Here is a 22,959-nt window from a genome sequence, read left to right as displayed (position 1 = left end):
GCCCCATTCAGGACTGCTCACTCCATAGGCAACAGGCAAGCTTGGCCCATGGCTCTCCTCCCCTCAGTTCGCATTTGATCCATCTGCTTGCAGTTCTGAGTTCTCAGTGCTCAGGCCCCTCCTCTCCTGTGGGGGAGATGGCAGCTCCCAGCCTGCCACAGGGGGGGCCTCAAGAAAGGGGTGGTGCAGAGAGCCGGGGCTCCTCACCAGGCCTCCCCCAGCACCCACCCCCTCTGGAATCAGCCTGCTGGTCTTTAAGAGAGGTCCTCCCTGACTTCTCTGCCTGTCACATCCGCTCGGAATCCCAGTCTAGCTGACTGCTGGGGCAGGATGCGGGCTCCAGCACTGCTTCTGGTTGTCTTGGTTCCCGGTAAGTGTGTTGCCTGGATGCTCCTGGAATTTTTCTGTATTTTGTGGCAATGTGGGGTGGGGGGGGGGATAGGGGGGATTGTGGGGAAGAGGGTCATACTAAGAAATTAGTGCTTCCTCTTCCTCATTATTTTGTGTTGCTTTTCCCATTGCAGTCATGCAGGTATCTTCCAACTTGATGTTAATCACTAGTAAGATTGGGGAGACTGCTTCGTTCCCTTGTGATCTTAGACAAGGGGCCACCTATATCCACTTGTACAAACATGAGGAGGGGATGGCCCCCCGACGCCTTTTATACTACGACAGCTACAACTTAAAGCCTGTGCTTGAATCAGGAATCAATGGAGCAAAATACGATGTCTATAAGGGCACAGGGAGGAGCTACACATTTGCAATCCTAAATCTGCAAGCAAGTGATTCCGGCATATACTACTGTGCTATCTGGGATAAGCACGTTGGTTCAGACTTCCTGTACACTGCACTGGAAATTTTGCTTGTGGCTGAAAATCACAGCCCTGATAGCAGCAGCTGCTTCACTCCCCCCCTCCCCCGCCCAATTTCTTTTTACTCTAAACAAAGAAAAACCTTGAACTCAATGCCCATGAATCAAACTTTCTATTTCGTGGTCACCTTCTACCTCTCCACAATAGTCATAGTTTTTCCTAAAAACAGGCCTCCATCTCCAGTCTATAGGCAAGCAGCCTGGCAGGCAGCATATTCTCAGCTCTCCCAGAAGCTGGTAGACTCATATTATTTTCTCTTTAAGACAGACAGAGAACCTAGGATTATCTGTGAGGGGAGACATTTAGGAGAGGAAAATGGAAAGGCTAGATAATACTGATCCATTCACCTGATGATTATCCAGAGAAAATGGCTGGGAATAGAGCATCTTTCTTATCCAGGATTATGAAGAATGAGAAATGATGGAATGAAAACTCGGACTTCTTGAACCTCAAGCTTGTATCCAGTTTATCTTTTGGAAAAACTGATATTTCTCTTACATAATCAATGAGGGCATGGCTGACCTAGTGAAAGTGTAGGGAGAGTGATTGTTTTAGATGGTGGTGGTTGGTGGTTTAGTGGCTAAGTCGTGTCCAACTCTTGAGACTCCTTGGACTGTAGCTTGCCAGGTTCCTCTGTCCACGGCAAGAATTCTCCAGGCAAGAATATTGGAGTGGGTTGCCATTTCCTTCTCCAGGGGATCTTCCAGACCCAGGAACTGAACCCAGGTCTCCTGCACTATTGCAGGTAGATTCTTTACTGACTGAGCTACGAGAGAAGCCCCGTTGTTGTATTCTACTTATACCCTCTGTTGAAGTTCAGCCCACAGCCAGAACTGTCTGAAACAAGTAAAGCCAAAGCTTCTTTCTACCCCCACTCCCTACCAAAAACAAGGCCATGTGCCAAACTAGAATGAGACTTATCAGATCGTACTTTTCTCAATAATTAAAATTAAAGAACACTTTAGGTGAACAATCAATGAATAGTATATATTTCAATTGAAAAGTCATATAGCCAAAGACTGTGGCTGCCTTATTGGGCTAGGTTTAAGGAAGCAAAATTAATATTGAAATACAGAAATGTCAGCTCACGTGTGTATGGTCTCCTATGTATTGGTTCCTCCAAATTTGTATCAGTATCTGAGCTTCCAGAACAGTGTTTCTCAAACCGTGGTCCATGTACCACCTGCATCAGAAGTACCTGAATCAGAATAAAAGTGCATGTTCTGGGTGGCACTCACCACAGTGAACCAGAGTCATGGACCAAAGGCTGAAATGTGCATTTTCCGATGGGCTCCTACCGATTCTTCTCCAAATTGTACTGTAAGCCTTGCTGCACTAGCACAGGAGAGCCTGCTAGCATAGTGTTCATGGTTCTATCCCCAGCCCCGAAGCCCCATCTGTCTTGCTGCATCCTGGGTGCTGCTGCTCTCCAGGTCATCACATTTCTCCATCAGAATATCACAATCAAAAAAAAAAAAAAAAACAGCCTCACACCACATGTCAAAGCTTCAGATTCTTCTTAGTTCAGTGCTGCAGACAGCAAGGAATTGGATAGTAAAGGCACTACCTTTAGCTTCCTCTACTGAATCAGCAACCACATACTGTAACTATTTGCACCTTTAGGAAAGCCTGAAGCATAAATACATTTTTGTTTATACTTTTCCAATGGTGTTAAGACTTTGTTCTGCACATTTGATTCCTTGATCCACTTTAGTTTGAATATTTGGGTATGGGTGTAAGGTAGCAATCTTAATGTGGAGATCCAATTTCTCCCCCAGTTACTGACTAATGCATTATTATATCACGGTTTTTCTTTGCACTTTGTGATAACTACTTTTCCATGTACTCACAGAACCCTTATGATCTCTCCCTCAGTTTCCATTCTCTGTCTCTGTTTATACAGGTAAATTTCTCTAAGGACACAGCTAGAGGTAGAGACACTGTGTATGTACAAGTAACAAAAACACACGTAGGATAAGCAGTATGCCATACACAACCCAGGTGTGATTGAAGAAATCAGAGAATATAAAAAATACTTGAAGACAATGAAAACGGGAAAACACCAAAAAATCTGTGGTATACAGCAAAATCTAAGAGAGAAGTTTATAGTGATACAAGCCCACCACAAGAGACAAGAAAAACCTCAAACAAACAGCCTAATCTTACACCGAAAAGAACTAGGAAAAAGAACAAATAAAACCAAAGGTAAATGAAAGAGAATAAAAATCAGAGCAAAATAAAATAGAGACTAAAAACATCATAGAAAAGACCAATACATCAAGAGCTGGTTATTTGAAAAGACAAACAAATTGGTGAACCTTTAGCAAACTCATCAGGAAAAAAAAGAGAGAGAGAGAACTCAAAGATACAAAATTAGACATGAAATTAGCAGAAGTTAACAGCTGATACCACCAAAATACAAATGGCAGTAACTCATTACTACAAATAATTACTCCATACATGGCAAGAAAATAGACTGCCTAGAAGAAATGGATACATTCCTAGAAATGTTGTAAAAAGTACAAGTTCTCCAGCAAAAATATAAAAACAGGGGGGAAAAAGTCTCTTCAGCAAGTGGTGCTGGGAAAGTTGGACAGATGCTCATAAATCAATGAAGTTAGAATACACTCTCACACCACACACAAAAATAAACTCATAATGGCTTAAAGAATTAAACATAAAACATGACACCATAACTTTCTTAGAAGAAAGCACAGGCAAAACATTCTCTGACACAACTCATACCAATATTTTCTTAGGTCAGGCTCTGAAGGCAATAGAAATAAAAACAAAAATAAAGAAATGGGACCTAGTCAAAATTATAAGCTTTTTCACATCAAAATAAACCATAAAAAAAAGACAACCAATAGAATTGGAGAAACTATTTATACATGATGTGACCAACAAGGGCTTAATTTCCAAAATATGTGAACAGATCATACAACAAAAACAAAAAACAAACAACCCAGAGCAAAGTGAGCTGAACACCTTAATAGACATTTCCCCAAAGAAGACATACAGATGGCCAGTAGGCACATGCAAAGATGCCCAACATCACTAATTATTAGAGAAATGCAAATCAAATCTACGACAAGGTGCAACTTCAGACCAGCCAGAATGGCTATCATTAAAATGTCTACAAATAACAAATGCTGGAAAGGGTGTGAAGAAAAGGGAATCTTAATACACTGTCAGTGGGAATGTAAATTAGTACAACCACTATGGAAAACAACATGGAGGTCTCTCAGAAAATTAAAAATAGAATTATCGTACAACCTAGCAACCCCACTCCAGGGCATATACCAGGACAAAACAGTCATTTGGATAGGTACATGCACACCTCTGTTCACAGCAGCACTGTTCACAACAACCAGAACATGGGGACAGCCTAAATATCCATTGACAGATGAGTGGATAAGGAAGATGTGGTACATATCTACAATGGAATACTACTTAGCCACAAAAAGAACAAAACACTGCTGTTTGCAGCCATATGGATACAACTACAGATTATCATATTGAGTGAAGTAAGTCAGAAAAAGACAAATACCATATGATATTACTTGTATGTGGAATCTAAAATATGACACAAATAAATCTATCTGTGAAACAGAAACAGACTCACAGAGATCAGACTTGTGGTTGCCAACAGGGAGGAAGAGGAGAAGAGGGATGGACTAGGAATTTGGAGTTGGCAGGTGTAAACTATTACATTTAGAATGGATAAACAACAAGATCCTACTGTATTGCACAAGGAACTACATCTAGTATCCTGGGGTGAATCATAATGGAAAACAATGTTGAAAAAAAGAACATATATATGTGTAAAGCCGAGTCACTTTGCTATACAGCAGAGATTGGCACAAACTGTAAACCAGCTACACTTCAATTAAAAAATAAAGAGAAAAAATTCTCCAAATTTCTCCTTCTTAAAAATTAAACATTAAGTAAAGGTGTCTCCTGTCCTCTTCACATTCCAAGATTTTCTGCCCAAGGACTCAGTTAGTCCCCTACTCATAGCTCAGTCGGTAAAGAATCTGCCTGCAATGCAGGAGACTCGGGTTCGCTTCCTAGGTCAGGAAGATCCCCTGGAGAAGGAAATGGCAACCCACTCCAGTATTCTTGCCTGGAGAATACTATGGACAGAGGAACCTCATGTGCTACATTCCATGGGGTCGCAAGAGTGGGACCTGACTAAGTGACCTGCATTCATTGTTCTTTATAACTCACACTTTTAGATGCCTTTTAATACAAACCTAACTTTTATGGTATTTGATAGAGCTATTTTTTCTTCCAACATATAATTAATAGTTCATAACTAATTTTAAGAAAATCTATCATTTCCCCATAATTAAAAATGCCTTAATTATATTTTTATATTAACATATGCTTGGAGGATTTGCATTTTATTCATGTCTCAGTATTCTTACTCCATTATTGTGTTATGTCAGTAACTTTGCAATACGGGTTAAGAGCTGCTATGCCAAATTAGTTATTTAAAATCATTATTTTAATAAAAAATTTTAAATTATTTCATATTTAATTTTTATATCAATTTAAAACAAATATAACTAGCTCAGCCCCAATCTTTACAACATGGAACAAAAAAATAAAATGTTACCTTAAGTCTCATTGAAATTAGTCAATTTATACACATGATTTTAAGAAGAATTTGCATGTTTATGACATTGAGCTTTTCCTTCATGAATATGATATGTCTCTCCATTTATGCAGGTTTAATTTTATGCCCTTTAGTAAAACCTTATACTCTTTCTTCTTACTGTTCTTATATTTAATAAAGCATTAATTATATAACTCTTTAGTTACTCTTTTGCATTTTATTGCTTAAATCTTTCATGCATTTTGAAAAACAAACAATTCCTAAAGCTCCCGATAATTCTGCTCATGGTCTTGGAATAAGGAAAATCACAGGACAAGTTTTCAGAAAGGAACTGAGGGGACATCATTCATGACTACAATAGGTGCAAAGGGTATACGACAGCCCCAAGTACTAACAACTTGGAATTCTCAATTTTTGTGTGGACATTCTGTGGATCATGAGCTCTTACTTCCCCAACCAGAGATTGAGCCCAGTAAAAGCAGTAAAAGTGCAGAGTCCTAACCACTGTACTGCCAGGAAATTCCCATGAACTCTCAATTTAAAAAAAAAATCTATCTACATATAATTGGCATCTGAATCTCTCATCCCCTCCCATTGTGTTGGGACTGTGAGCTGAGCTCCAGTGAACGGACAGGTGCCCAACATGACCCTCTTACTTTCATCCTTGGGGCAGAGGAACGGATTGCTCGCGGGACTGAGACCATGAACAAGCGCCTCTGGAGTGGACATGGAGACAATAAGAGGCTGTCCTGTCTGGTCCTGGCAGATGGACAGCTCATCCGTGCTCAGAGGAGTACTCAGCTGCTCCTGGCCATTTCTTTCCCCCTGCCCCAAGATGAGTGGCTTGAAGTTACAGAATAGCCACGAAGAGACTTCTTTTGACTATAGAGAAATGAATATTGTTTGAAGTTTTAGTTTAAAGAAAGTATTATTTCAATGGAGAGAGAGTTCTGCAAATTTCTTCCTTTATCCTAGGAAAAATAATATTAAATAAGTCATCATAGGACTTATTTTCTCATTTCCCTTTCCCTTGGGAAAGAACTGTGCTGCCCAATGAATGGAGAGCTTGCTCACATTTCTCAAGTACACGTGTGATGGCTGATGGCGTATTTGCATTTTCAGTTACTGAAGGTTTTCCTCCTTTTAGTAATACATTCCCAAATCACTAAACAGCCCTGGTGTTTGTGAAAAGAGAATTGCCTTTCAACTGATGCAAACTCTGAGCAGTTTCAACAGAACTCAACACCTGCAAATAAAAAAAAAAAAAGTCTTGATTCTTTGAATACCATTCCTGGAAATTTAGAAAACCAGGTGGTTAACCAGTTGGTGTCAGTGATGTGTTCTTTTCCTGTTTTTAAACTTTTCATCTTTCATCAGTGTTTTCAGTGATTACTACTCCTTGGAAAGCAGATATTTGGGTCCATTTATCTGAGGAAAGTGGCTTCCCCAGTGCATCCCTGAGTCAGGAAGATTCCCTGGAGAAGGAAATGGCAACCCACTCCAGTATTCTTCCCTGGGAAATCCCATGGCGGGCTACAGTCAAGGGCTTGCAAAGGAGTCGGACACATCCTAGTGACTGAATAATAACAACAAATCTGAGGAAAACTTATAAAACATTGGATGCTGTGAAACCTATATCCAAGGACTTCCAAAAGAACTCAGATCAAACTGCCGGTATGAAGTTTTTTGACTTCTAGTCACTTTATAAAGGTAGGAAAAGGCTGGATTATTGTAGGAGCTTTTATCATTGTGACAGCTCGGGCTGGAAGAAGATATTTGGAGAAGGAGCTAACATCATAGTAACTCCTCCTGGTAAGTATCATTTTTCTATTCTTACTGTAGTCATAAAATACTGATAGATGCTTTGTAGAGACAACTTGAGATCTCCCTGATCTGGCTGCCACATTCTTGGTCTCAGCATCTAAACAGTAGTTTTACAGCTATTGGTCACTGAATATGGAAACTAAATCACCTTGTAAATGGTTTATTCTTATCCCTGCTTGTAAGCAGTTGAAATTTGTGTTCTAGAAAACACACACAAAATAGACTCAGGCTCGATAGTAAAGTATTCTGAAGACCATGTCTGTCTTATTGCTTCGTTTATCTTTCTATATTCTAACATAACTAGCATATTATATCATCACATTGGTATAAGTTATTAGTTCACGTTCCTTTTCTTGTAGGCAGTCTATTAAGTGAGAAACACTTTTCTTACTATCTCTTCTCTATATTTTGAGATAAAATACTGTGCTCCTGAATCTCCTGCAAAACCAATATTACTGATTTTCATCTCATCCCTGAGAACAGTGGAAGAAAATTCTTACAGTAAATGATTATACAAGATTGATAAAACTCACTTCTTATTACTCTAGCTTCTTAGAAGGAGGCTGAGATTATTTGAAACTTAAACTATCTCATCTCTTGTGAAATTGTCTGGACATGGACCAGTTTGTGAGCTCAATGAGCCATTTCAGCTCCAAAGTTCACGAAAGTGTCTTCATGGCTGGGCTTTCTCCTTTGCTCTTTCATTCTCTCAGCAAATATTTATTGAGGACCGTTTCTGTGCTGGGAGATGCAGAAGACGATGGGTGAACAAGACACAGAGCAGGTCTCAACACCAAACAGCTTCTGTTCTAGTGGAAAGGCATTCTAGATTCTGGCTTAATTGAGACCTGTCTTCTATGGTCTATGGCTGCAGAAGGAGGGCGTCTTGGATTGTTGAGCTTGGTATAATAGTTATTGCTTTTAAAAAAACATATCTTTTGTTTGATGGAAGATTTTGATGAAATGGCCTCAAACCATGCCATTAAAGAGAATTTTAATATTAGTTAATATTTACTGAAGGATAGACACCATGATACGTAGTTTCAATGCCTTATACTTTCCTCACCAGTAATCCTTTCATTCCCATTTTAGAGATAAAGAAACAGGTTTAGAGAAGTTTAGTTACTTGCCTAAAGTCACATGACTAGCTACCGTGGCAAAGTTTGGGATCCAGTAGAGACCTGTCAAAGCTAGAGGACTGGATCGTTATGTGATATTTGAAACATTAAGTCATGTCTTTACATCCTGAATATTTACCCTTCTGTAGCCTGACCTGGATTCTGTAACTAACTATTAGTAATAGCTCATACTTTGTATTGCTGCTCACATGTGAAAACAATGCTCTTGCTTTTACTCATAGCACTGAAATGACGTCTCTTTCCCTCACAAAGATCATGTAAGTCACATGAATGTGCATTTATTAAACATTCAGAATATGTGTTGGTTCTATCTGAATCCAAAAGAAGTGAATTAAAAACAAGAAATAAGAAAGCAAGGAAAAAAATGTAGTGGAATAGATACCCTTTACTAACTGGCTAAAATAAGCACACCAAAGTTTCAAATATGTTTTCCCACCACAAAATTAGAAAAAAGAACTTCAATGTGGAATCTTTAGTAGGAAAATGAAGTAAAAGGGGGACACTGCCTTCAATATCCAGTTTAAAAAATGGAAGAAATAGTCTTCAAACAAATTTGTTTATACTCCCAATGCATCAATGCAATGGGCACCAAAATGTAATGTCATTCATGAATGGTGATCCTCAGCTGATAAGATGAGGCAGGCAATGAAGCGATCCAACTTAACAAAGGAGAATTTGAATACCAGGCATCCTGCCATTTTTGTGGTCATTTGTCATAAGGCCCATACCTGGAGCTGCAAGCTGAACTTTGGGCATGAACTGGATAGATTTTTTGAAGCTGAAATTTCTGGTAAAATCTTGACATACCCAAAGATTGTGCTGTTGTTGGGGAAAAAGCCATTTGTTCTGGACATCAGAAGTGAAGTTCCATATACTGGCTGCATACATTAGGCTTTAGCCAATGTGCCCTTTGATTTTGTTCACCCTGGAAATGCAGCAAATACGATAGAACAAATGACAGCCTATTAACTGGGTGTGTGAAAAGCTGTGATACAGGCTTGGAGAATCCAGACATATCAAAACACAGAGGAATGCAAACAAGTCATCAGTTGCTATGGATCTACTTGTAAACCCCAGATCCTGAATTCCCATCAGATAAGTAAGATTTGCTCCCATGATATTAAAATGTCATGTTGGACCACACAATTATCACAAATAAAAATACTCCTAATAATATCAATGATCATATAGTAATATTTACAATCTCTTACCTCTATATAATTTTTATTCAAATGACTTTTCAGATCTTGTTTCATTTTGAGCTCACCAAAACACTAATAAGGATGTTTGTTTGACTTAACAGTAGCACCGTCATTTTCAAATAAATAAGGTACCCAGGGCGTTAGTTTATTTAATTTACTCAACCACAGAGCTTGTTAGGAGCAAATTGATCCAGGACCAGAAGCCTAGTGTCTTGAATTCGAAGTCATCATAGTTCTACTAGAATTTGAAGAAATCAGAGAAGCTAATTAGTCTAAAGTTTTTGATACAACTTGAATCACTGTGGAATAATTACATAAAAAACTTCAATGTTGGAGCAAAACTCATTGTCACAGGTAGGTATCAGAAGAATATATATATATTTTTTAAAGGAAATAGAAGGTAAGAAATAATTAAATAGGAACGATATTTACCAAAAATGGGAATGTGGATGGGAATTAGATGTAGAGATCTAGGAGAGATTTTACAACAAATTCACATAGTAAAGGAGAGCATAGACAACACTGTACAAATGTTATAAAAGAATTTGTCTTCCTGTCTGTGTGGACTTCTATAAAGGGCTCGTGTATAATGTACATAATCATCATGAAAGTATTTGGCCCAGGGTTGAAGTTTGCCATTACAGGTAAGTCTTATGCGTTAACATGTCTCCTTTCCTGATGCTGAAGCGGTATTTCCAAAGAAAGTGGGCTTTGGAGTCAGGCTGACCGAGAACTTCCGATCCACCGCTAACTACGCATGTGAACATGGAAGTTCTTCTCTGGACTCAGTCTCCTAATCTGCAAAAGCGCATAACAGTATTATCCAGCAGGGGTTGTACGAGAACTACATGAGACAGCGTGATGAAGTATTTGGCACATTGTCTAATGCATCAGTATTCCTGTCTGGATAAGCCCGTGCACAGAGGAGCCAGGCAGGCTACAGTCCATGGGGCTGCAAAGAGTTGGACACGACTGAGCACCGTACGTTTTGTTGGCTAACACATCATACGTGTTGCATAGGTGTTTACTCTATTCAAATGTAAAGGGAAAATTGCATCCAAGAGGGAGAGTGTTGGTGGCCAAACTACTGATGAATTGAAATTCTTCAGAGGATGCAGCTGTACAATTAACAAATGGAAAGTTATCTTATGGTTCCCTCACACACATAAAATTGAATTGGAAGGTATCTGTCTCTCTTTAGCAGACTTTGGTTTACATGGCAAGAAAGACTGAGATTAAAATATGTTTATTTTTTATATGTCCTATTTTCCTATGTGCTTTAAATCTTAATCCTTTAATTTAATTGATATCATTTCTAACAACAACATTTATTGGCTCTAAAATATATAACCAGGAAGCTTGGGCTTCATGCTCATACTTATCAGAAAAAAGCTTTAATTTATAAAGAAAATGATCAAGAAGTGAAGTCAATTAAATATAGATAGAAATCTCATGAATTAAAAATTTTTATTTAAGTATGAATGACCTTCAATTATTTAGTTTATAAAAGAAAAATGAGAGGGGAAAAAAAGAGGGAAGACCTAAATCACTATCAACAAAGTATATGGTTGGAGAAATACACAGTGTCTTGCTTTTATAATGTGTAAAATACTACTTGTACTAAAAGCAAAATGTATAAAATTAAAATAGCACATTGCAACCCAACTTTATTTACAACATGAGTGAAAAATCAACCCTGTCTGCTTACTGATTTAGAAGGAAAACCAGAAACTTTGCTGCACAGGCAGAAGTTCCCAAGAATTTTCTTTTCTTCTCAGATGAGAAGTCCAATTTCTCCCTTCTTAAGATATTTCCCTGTGAAGGACTTTCCCAGTGGTCGAATGGTTAAGACTCCACCTTCCAATGCAGGTGCACAGGTTCGATCCCTTGTCAGGATATATACTTTATGCAGCTGGTGAAAAAAAAAAAAATAGTGGCAGTAAAGCAGTTCAGCAGCCTTAGGGGGCAAATTCAAATTATAGGGAAAACACCGAGAGCCAGAATATTGTGTATTATTACTCAAGCTAAAACTTCAGATGAAATTCCAAAATAAAATGTGCTTTTGGAGAACATTTTCTGAATTTGGAAAAATTCTAAGTAGATTACTTGATAAGTTTAGCATAAGAGCCTTTCTGAAAATACATTTTTTTAACACAAAAGTATAGTTAGTTCACAATGTTGGGTTATTTTCAGGTGTACAGCAAAGTGATTCAGTTTTTGTGTGTGTGTGTATTATTTTTCAGATTCTTTTCCATTAAAGGTTATTACAAGATATTTAATATACCTCTCTGTTCTACATAGTAGGTTCTTATTGTTTATCTATTTTATATACAGTAGTGTGTATCTGCTAATCCCAAATTAGGAGTTGGGGATTAATAATACATTTTCAATAGAAGTTTTGGAAATACTGTTATACAATCAAGGCACTATAAATAACATGCTGCTCTACTCCAAAATCTGGAGTGGTTCAGGTATAAAATTGAGAGGTCATATAAAATTAGAAATAAAGAGAATTTCACCACTTCAGAATTGGGCATGGGATCCACATCTGGAGCTCAAAGTTCAGCTTCATAGTACACATGTCAAGTACAGGTGGGTGTTCATTCCCATTCTCGAAAGTAGCTATATTGTTTTGTAAAACCAATAAATTTTCTCTGGGTATTTATTTTTATGGTTCATTCCAGAATCAGTTAAATGAAGCGTGAGATTCCACAGAGTTGCAGAATCTGAGAATGTGTCATTTGGACAAGAGAGCATGAACTGCAAAGCACAGGACAGGAAAGGGAAGTAGTTTGGAAGCTAGCAAAGATTTTCACCAATACAGAAACCATCAGTTACCCAATTGCCCCACCAGCCCTATTCCCACCACCCACCCCTCCACTTCAAAACAGGCTCCAGTAGTATAGAACAAAAGAGATTTTTAAAAAGATTAACTGGGGACTTCCCTGGCAGTCCACTGATTGGGACTCCACATTTCCACTGTAGGAAGCATGAATTCAGTCAATAAACATGTTCATGAATGTTGGAAGTCTTGATGTGGGATATTTATATAGGATATTTAAAAGTCATAATCCCATGGACAGAGGAGACTGGCAGGCTATAGTCATTAGGTCACAAAGAGTCGGACACGACTGAAGCGACTTGGCATGCATCCAAGACGCACCCCATCTCTGCATATGGAGAAAAAGTGAAGGTCAAGTTATAATCCAGCTCTGCTACTTAACAGCGGTGACTTTGGGCAAGTTCCATGAAGTCTCGACCTTCTCTTGCCATTAAAAATAAAACAGTACTAAGCACCTAAGAACGTACTACAGGTGAAAGGCCATAGTGAGCAGTAGCCTTTTGTTTTTTCACTACTCACTAGGTTTTTCCAAGCCACAACATGTTGGTGTTTCTTTAACCATTCTTTTTAATTACTATTCCATATTCCCCTACAGAGAGAAACCTTGCTGCAGACACTTCTCCCAAGCCCACTGTTTTTCTTCCTTCAATTGCTGAAATCAACCATGATAATGCTGGAACGTATCTTTGTCTCCTGGAGAAATTTTTCCCTGATGTTATTACAGTTTCTTGGAGAGTAAAAAATGACAAAAGAGCTCTGCCATCCCAGCAGGGAAATACCATGAAGACCAAGGACACGTACATGAAGTTCAGCTGGCTGACCGTGACCGAAAACTCTATGGATAAACAACATGTATGTGTTGTCAAACACCAGAAAAATATAGGAGGAATTGATCAAGAGATTATTTTTCCCTCAATAAAAGAAGGTAAGTGAATATAAATGTAAATATAACCTCCCAAAATATTGTTTTTCAAAGACAATACCCACCTTTCCGGCTAAGTGTTAATGAAAAACAAACAAATATGTCTTGATAAAATGATGTTTCATTTAATGGTAGCTATCTCCCCATAGGATTAAAATAGGATAGGCTTTGAAACATAGAAAAAATTTTTACTTCTCTCATCCTCAGTTTCATCTTCCAAAATATTAAGATAATATGATGTTTAAGTGTTAGAGTTGTTGTATGGATTAAATGAAACAACATATGTGAAAGCATCGAGCAACTTAGCACACAACAGATCTTCACTGTTGGTGATCTTGATTGGTCAGGAAATAACAACATTTATACATCTTTCAGGAATGTTTTACAGCAGGCAAAGTCATTCTCAATTTAGTTCTCCCTTACAATTCCAAAGCAATGAGTTATTAAATGACAAAATGGTGTTTGTATAAGGGGGCCAAATTGCAGCTCAACAAAAAGAATAATTTGACCACTGTGGTTTTTTAAGGTCTTAGGTTTTTGAAATTTGTATTTTACATACCACTATAAGATAAAATTTGTAATCAAAGATTGGGTGATACTAAAGTGTACAAAGTTACTCCCATTCTACATAATGAATGCATTTCTTGCTATTAGAAAAGGTCTTCCAAGATATTTTTATTGCAGCCCTAGCACATGCCAGGTCTGGAGGGATGTACGGATGGATACTCTGGGGTGAATTACTGTCCACGGAGGATGCATTACAGTCAAGAGAACATACGCTTTCCTTGATGACTTAGGGTCACTTGTGATCTAGGCATGACATCTCAGAGTAGCCCCTGTGAGCAGATGCTGGATGTGTCCATGCAGTGTGGACAGAGAGCTGGGAGGTGCCCTGGCCCTGGCAGTGGTCCTGTAACTAACTGGACTCACGACTGAATGTCCTGCACGTTCACCTAACAGACCAAAGGCCCCAAAGCGCCCATCGGAAGGAGTCCTTCTGCGCTTTTCCCTGTGGTTAGGACACCTTTTTAAAGCAGTGGAAACCAAGCACATAAAATGTGCACAGATGTTTGCTGGGCACCAGTCCGGATTTCTGAAGTGTGTCTTTATCTTCTCCGATTCTTGGTCTATCCAGTGATCAAATCAGGTGTGAACACTTGTCTTGGTTTTGTCCTGGGGCTGCAATGAAGAGCAAATGAAATAACATCAGAGAAAACACTTGCTTTCCAAAATATGACATGGCTGTACTTATTTATATATTCATCATATCCATTTATATCCTCTCCTAAAACTAATTAAAAATAAAATTACAAAAATAGCTCTAAATTTTAATTTTTATTCTAATAGAAAAGAAGCAAATTTACAGTTTAATAGAATCATGGCTTTAAGTGTCCTACTTAAGGACACTAAAAGTACTAGGTTTTAAATTTTCTTGTGATGAGAAAAAAATAAGTATATAATTTCATTGTGACGGTTACCATATGAGAGAGATATTCCAGTTCATAATGTGTTTTACCTGAACACAATTCTGAAACAAATGCATTCCAAGGGTTTCTAATGGCTGTAAAGCTATTGATGGCATTTCAGCTAATGTTATTCTATAGCAAATTTCCAAAGCTGTTTCTTAAAATTGTTTTGTTTTTGATAAAAGCTAAGAATATAACATGAAGTACATAGCAATGAAATGACTTTACAGAGAAATAAATCTAATCTGGTCCTAGTTTTCAACCAATCTTCACTGAGAAAGAGAACTTATAATAAACACATAGAGTTTATTATAAAACTTTGTTACTTGATTGTTTCTGCCTCAACCAATGCATGTTAATAAGAGGTGTGTTTCCTTTTAGTGAATAAGTCATTGTAAGGGAAAGAAGGCTTTCAAGCACATTAAAGTCAGTTTCTGAGGATATTTTAACATGGGCTCCCTGGTAGCTCAGTCGGTAAAGAATCTGCCTGCAGTGTAGGAGACCCGGGTTCAGTTCCTGGGTTGGGAAGATCCCCTGGAGAAGGAAATGGCTACCCACTCCAGTATCCTTACCTGGAAAATCCCATGGACAGAGGAACCTGGTGGGCTGTAGTCCATGGGGTCGTGAATAGTCAGGCACAGCTGAGTGACTAACACTAACCTCTAAACGTGACTATTAATATTTTCACTCTTGGGATTTACTCTAAAGTCTTTATACCTCAAATCAATTTTTTAGAGCTTACTGAACAAAGACCTCGTTGAGGGCATAAAATGGCATATCAGAACCAAATCTGTGTGAACAAGAACACATCAAGGAGAAAAAGGATAAATAAAACAACCATTGTTTTCTTCCATCCAATAGTCCATTATCTTTTTAAAAATGATTTCTACTTGTATGACTGTCTTTTTTTTTTTTTTACATTATTTATCTCAGTTTCTATCAAGTCACAGAACTACAAATGTGGTTTGGCCTGTTTTTCTATATCTGGATCTTTCTATATCTGGAATGGCACTGAAATGTTGAGCTCTTATAATAAAAAAAGAAAGGTCATTGATAAGAATAATTAAGATATCTGGAAAAGAAGATGCTTTTAGTGTCTACAGTAGTGGAATTATATTGTTTATAGGTTAATTTCTCTTTATTTCTATGGCTTATTTTACAAAGTACTTCCCACAGGCCCTGTCTCATTTAACCTCCCACGATGATCCTTTGAATGCTGGCTCTGCCATCACTGGTGCCACTGGTACAGCTCCCTGCCAGTCACTTTCCGTCTGATCCTTATTTCCTCTTTGTAACATGGAATCCTCCAAAATACACCCCACTCAGTGTCACTGGAGGATGAAAGAAGATAATACATGTGAAGTACTTAAGCAAGTTAGAGTCACTCTCTGGCTATTAGCCTATTTAATACCGTTTTCATTATGCCCACAAACACCACCAATGCAGAAAATCAGGGGATGTGCTTGATTTGGAAATGTGGCTGCTTTCCTTTGCTTAGACAGGAAGTTTGCCTGAGCCAGACTCTTTCAAATGTGGGATTCCCTTGGTGCACTCTTGGATTGGATGAATAAGACTGGGCAGCAACTCTTCATCTCGGCAGTGGCTGCTGACCATGCAGAGTAGCCACTTTTTCTGATGATTTGTCTTTGCAACAAGTATTTCTCAAACACCTACTTTGTAGCAAACACAGTGCAAGGAGCTATGAATACGGAAGGAAGATAAGATGCCCTCGGGTATTAGCCTCCAGTTACGGTAAAAAGTAAAGTGTAGCCTTCATGAACTTCAACATTTTCACGTGTAGAAAATCATATATGAATTAAAACTATGGATTACATAGAATCAGACCAACTATTTTTGTAATTGTAGGGCTCATGTTTTTCATTACTGTCTCTCTGTCAGCAGGTTTTATATGTGTATATATATACACATATATCACACACACACATATATATATAGCAATATACACACACGTTAAACATATGTACATTAGTGCGAAGTCGCCTCAGTCGTGTCCAAATCTTTGCAACCCCATGGACTGTAGCCCACCAGGCTTCTCTGTCCATGGGATTCTCCAGGCAAGACTATCAGAGTGGGTTGCCGTGCCGTCCTCCAGGGGATCTTCCCGACCCAGGCACCAAACCTGTGTCTCCTGTGACTCCTGCAGGGCAGGTGGATTCTTTACTGCTGAAACATACTCACAGTCTCAAATAATGGGCACAGATAATTCATTAATACTTTTTCTCATTTCTCGTAGTTGTCACCTCAGCTGTCACTACTACTGAGCCTCCAAATGATTGTCTCACTGATGAGAGCAGTAAGTTTTTGTACAGATTTGTCTTTATGTCATGCTTCCGTCTTTCTTTCTTCCTGATCTATTTATCTTTTGAACTTCTCTGTTTTAAAGTGGAAAAGACCAATTATCTGAAACTGTGGGGCTCATCATTCTTATCCTGATCATCCCCATTGTCATCTGTCAATAGATTATATATATACATATATGTATGATATATACACAGACACCATGTTATACATACATATGCACACACTGTAAAATAATGGGTGTGGACAATTGATTAATACTTGCTTCCTTTGCTTTTAGAAGTTACAGGTACTGGTTCTAAGAAAGCTTGTCTGAAAGATGAAAGTGGTAAGTTTTGCTTATGTTTGGCTTTAAGACATCCTGTAGCACTTTTTCCCCCCTGATCAATTACCTTTCTAAAAAATGTTATTTATGTATTTTTAAATGTAACAAAGATAAATATTTTGAATGATGCAGTTTAAAAAACAAGTACAATTCAAAAAAAAACGATACCAAAAAAAAGGTACAATTCACAAAGAAAATAGACATCATAAACAGTTAGACATCTAACAACAAAGAAACAAAGATACCTAAAGCAAAAATCAGAAGAAATATAAGGGAAAAGAAAAAAACATAATCATAATGAGACATACTAACATTTCTCTGAGAATATTTTCTCAAGCACAGAAAAAATAAAAATGGGAGCATCTTGAATGATGTCATTAATAATTTAAATATAGTAGATGTCTATTTATATTAATTTATATTAATCTTATATCCTATACAAATATATTTAACATTTTGTATCTCATACATTGTTATTAGATATCCATAGGCCATTTAGAGAAACTGACAAAAAGATAAACATTACCAAATTTCTAAAAGAAGAATTTTTTTGTCAATCACTTATACACATATATTACTTTTGAAATTATTTTCTGTTATAAGTTATTACAAGATAGTGACTATAGTTGCTTGTGCTAAATAGTAAACATTTGTTTCCTGTTGCATATCTATTTTTTTTAATTAGAAATCTAGCATTCTATTCAAACTAAGTCAAACAAATGAAATCAAAATGTCATAACTCAGATTGGCTGGGCAGATGAAAACATATGCATGTATGCACTCCCGTTTACCATGTCACTCTGCTTGACCCCCAAACTGTATGGAATTGTTTTATATTGTTAGGTTAATCATGTTCCCATTATGGCCTGCAATTGTAATTATCTTTTATTTTTTGCTTGGCTACTGATTGTGAAAACTGATACGCGTCTTTCACTATTGTGGTTATGAAGTGGCAACCCACTCCAGGGATCTTGCCTGAAAATCCTATGGACGGAGGAACCTGGCAGGCGAGATAGTCCATGGGGTCGCAAAGAGTCAGACACGACTGAGTGACTAACACTAACACTAACTAGTACTCACTTAATAACGTTGCATCACGACTGGTCAACAGAACAATAATAGAATTCTATATCACCAAAATTACCATTTCATAGAAAAACCTGTAAACATCTTTAAAAATCCAGATGTGTATTAGAATTAACTTGGAATTTTTTGAAAAATACAAATGCCCAGGTATTGCCTTTTTTTTGCCAGGGCTCCAGATATGTTTCTAATAAGCAACCATGTTTAAAAACAACTGGATTATATGAGGATCTTTTACTTTTATCTAGTTTGTATCACTTTTTCTATTTCATATTCAGTGCTCCCATTTCATTTAGTTTACTTTTTCCAATTTCTCCATCTCTTCTTTTTTTTTTTATATTCTTTATCAAGCCTTTATCACCCATGGTAGAAAAGTTATTGTATATATATTATATATATATAATATGTATGATATATATATTTTAGAAAGCATGAGTTTTTATCTGATCAATTATCTCTTGAACTTCCTTGGTTAATGTTAAGAAAAAGTGAATTTTCCTGAAACTGTGGTGTTCATACATTTAATCAGAGTATTAACACAGAGTATCTGTGTTAGCAGATCTTCTCTTATATATACATGCAGATTAACACACACAGAGTTAATCACATATGTGCCACTGTCTAATAATATATATTAATGATTGACAAGGCAGTGGATTAATACCTGCTCTCCTTTCTTCTAGAAGTCACTGGTGATACTAATTCTACAAAGGCATGTCTGGAAGCTGACAACAGTAAGTTCTGTGTTTGTTTGCCTTTGTGTCATGTTACAGCACTTTTTTCCCTCTGGATAAACTTAACTTTTGAACTTCCTTGATTTAAGGTAGAAAAAAACAAAATGTCTGGATATTGCAGAATTGACTGCATATTTTAAGTAAATCCATCATTCCCAAAGAGTCATCTTAACACATTAAATGCTGGTTTTAGTGTAAGATGACTCTAAACGAGAGGATGCACTGATAGCCTCCAAACTATTTCAACAGTGGGCTTCACCCTGTTGTGTAGATTTTGTTTGTAATAACTGGAGAAACTTGATATCAAGTTGCTTCTAGATGTTTTTTAAGTTTTAGCCCTTGCTGATAACTAATACGTGAACTGACACTTGCTGAGAGCTGGATATACATAAGGTGTTGTGCTGTATCTTATGTGCATATTTTGTTTATTCATCATAACACTCCTATGAGGTGGTGCAACATTTTCCCATGATTTTTCAATGAGGGCCATGAGCCAAAATTACTTAAATCCCTTATACCAAACTACACAGCTAGATATGAGGATTCAACAAAGGCCATCTGAATCCATGGTTCAGACACTTACTCAGTTCTCTATTCCATCTCTAAGATATAGAGCAAGAATCCTAAAACCAAGGCCCTGAGACAGGTGGACCCATGCGCAGGGTATAAGTGTGTGAATTTCCGACTATCACAGACAGGACTTTAACGCCAGTTCTTTTATTACTAGTTGCACAAACCTGGGTACATTACTTCTATTTCTGGGCAATAGTGCCCTCTTCTGCCAATAGGGAACAATTGCACCCAACTCAGTTATTACAGAGATAAGGTGGCACCCCACTCCAGTACTCTTGCCTGGAAACTCCCATGGACGGAGGAGCCTGGTAGGCTGCAGTCCATGGGGTCCCTAAGAGTTGGACATGACTCAGTGACTTCACTTTCACTTTTCACTTTCATGCATTGGAGAAGGAAATGGCAACCCACTCCAGTGTTCTTGCCTGGAGAATCCCAGGGAGGGCGGACCTGGTGGGCTGCTGTCTATGGGGTCTCACAGAGTCGGACACGACTGAAGCGACTTAGCAGCAGCAAGGTCACCTATGTGGAATGTTTCCCATAGGGTATCCATTTAGCTGGCACAGGATCAGTACTAGTTGGTGGCCCCTTCTCCCTTCATGAAGGTTCTCAGTGAATTTAGAAGCACTGGCAATGGTCCTGCTGATCCCTCCTCCATTCCCAGTGTCAGGGGGCATGAAACTCAGCTAACATCTGACCTGACTCAGGGCCATGAGTTATGAGCATGTCTGTCCCCTCCTGAGATCCTTTCCACACCACATACTAGTGATTCTGGAGTTCTGACTCCATGAAGGTAAAGCATAGAAAAGGGGAACTTATACAGGAAGAAACTCAGCCTTGTAGTCCATTGAGTAGCAAGTCAGGCCCAGTATCATTGTTAATTGCTTCTTGACATCATATAATTCTTGCAAAATTTCGAAGGAGAGTAAGTGCAATTATGCTATAACATCGAGGGCATGAGGTTAGATATCTAAGAAAGACAGGTGATTGAGGCATGAGCTCCTAAGGTTTCAGGGATTTTGGACTAACCACTCTCTTCCATTTTGTACAAAGTTCTCTTTACTAAAACCTTCCACCCCCCTCACTGGGTCACAACCAGATCTCCCTGGTTTATCCCCTTCATAGGAATCTCATTGGTGCACAACATGTAATGGCTCAGATGCTTGCACATCAGCAATTCAACTTGCTGTTTATGCTTAACGTTCATGTCTGGGCTATTTATTGCACACGGAAATGCAGGACTCCAGAGCAGCTAAGGATACCTTCTTCAGATTCAGGTTGCTGGGACTGAAATGTGATTTCTGGTGCTTTCTAAATGTGTGACACCAAGCAAATTATTTCTCTCTGTCCTCAGTTTACTGGTAAAAGGGGGTTGAAAGTGATAATCGCATAGGTTATTTGAAAACTTAAATAAGATGAGAATTTTGCTTGCAAAGCTCTCAGAATAAGTGTTTGACATGTGGTTAGTGATTAACAAACATCACCTGTTATTATTACTCAGAGATGTGATGGGGCAAACAATGCAAAATGCTATTTATCACAAATATTTTTCCCATTTGGACTCATTCTTTAAAAACACAACCTTGCTTTTTAATATTTTGGAAGGTTCTGTTGAATTTAGTTGAGGTTGTTGATCGACTTGAATTGTCAGCTAGATTCTGAGTTGTTCTGGTGGGGGTGGTACTCATGGTGGTTGCATCCATTTTCTTTGGGTTTGGTGGTACAGGGGTGCCACTTCTTTGCAGATCACCAGCAATAAATCATTGTGACCACTTCCATGAATATGTCCTCTCCTCTCACAAGAACACTTGAAACTCACCAGATTGACTTCTCCTAGGTGCCCTGCAGCTGCAGCTCACAAACACCTCTGCCTATTACACCTACCTCTTACTCCTCCTCCGGAGCACAGTCTACTTTGTTGTCATCATTTCCTGTGTGTTTAGGAGAACAGGCATCTGCTGTGATGGGAAGATCTCGTGACGGGGGTGCTACTGAGAGGTCAACTTTCCTTCACCATCTACAGTCCAAGAAATTCTCTGCTTGCTTTTTGGTTTGGGTTCTCTCAGTTCAGATGTGTATTTATCTCCAATGTCATAATTGTCCCACCCCCAAGTCCTTTCAACTCCTGAGCGCACACTGGGCAGCTCCCTGTCTCCTCCCTCAGCACCTCCACGCAGACCACGACCCTGACCCTCCCTGTCACGCATCCTGGAGAAGTCAGCTTTGCTGCTTGAATTCTGTACTTAGATTTTCATAACATGCACAATAAATACAAAAGAATCACAAGTCCCCTTTTGTCTGTGTACTTTAATTTCATGAAATCTAACCAGGGTGAGAAACAGCATGACAACCAAGCTATCAAATTCAGCCTGCCGGGCTCCTCTGTCCATGGGATTCTCCAGGCAAGAATACTGGAGTGGGTTGCTATTTCCTTCTCCAGGGAATCTTCCCACCCCAGGAATCGAACCTGGGTCTCCTGCATTGCAGGCAGATTCCTTACCGACTGAGCTATGAGGGAAGCTCTTAGATTGAGCCCTTCATTCCCGTTAATTTGATCGGTCCTCTTTAGGTAAAATACATTGCCCTCATCTTAGAGATTTGGAAATATTTATTCACTGGGAAGAAATAATGTAGTAAGTACAGAAGCCAAGAGGGGAAACTCACCTTGGCCATTGTACAAACTGCTGTGATGAACTTTAGGATGCAAGTATCTTTTGGATTAGGGTTTTCTCCAGATATACACCCATGAGTGGGATTGCTGGATCATATGGTAGTTTTATTGCAACATGGATGGATCTGGAGATTGTCATACCAAGTGAGGTAAATCAGCCAGAGAAAGACAAATATCGTATGACAACACGTATATATGGAATGTAAAAAAAAATTATACAAATAAACTTATATTAAAAAAAAAAGAATAGATTCACAGACTTAGAAAACAGTTTTACAGTTACCAAAGGGGAAAAGTTGGGGGAGGGATATATTAGGAGTTTAGGATTAACATATACAAACTGCTAAATATAAAACAGATGATCGACAA

At 38.3% G+C, this 22,959-nt stretch overlaps 1 gene segment (V, D, J or C); it reads left to right on the top strand.

Annotated features, from left to right (window-relative positions):
* Nucleotides 1-265: 265 nt before the first annotated feature.
* LOC120860668 lies at nt 266-22,205 on the top strand. The segment is given in 8 exon segments: nt 266-370; nt 525-818; nt 9,962-10,012; nt 13,096-13,425; nt 17,143-17,202; nt 17,488-17,535; nt 19,299-19,349; nt 21,757-22,205. Coding segments are annotated over 8 exon segments (1,017 nt in total).
* Nucleotides 22,206-22,959: the final 754 nt, after the last annotated feature.

Source organism: Oryx dammah, unplaced genomic scaffold (genome assembly GCF_014754425.2).
Source record: "Oryx dammah isolate SB20612 unplaced genomic scaffold, SCBI_Odam_1.1 HiC_scaffold_11161, whole genome shotgun sequence".
Lineage (NCBI taxonomy): Eukaryota > Metazoa > Chordata > Mammalia > Artiodactyla > Bovidae > Oryx > Oryx dammah.
Note: the sequence above shows the minus strand (reverse complement) of the source record. Positions and strands in the feature narration are given on the sequence as shown.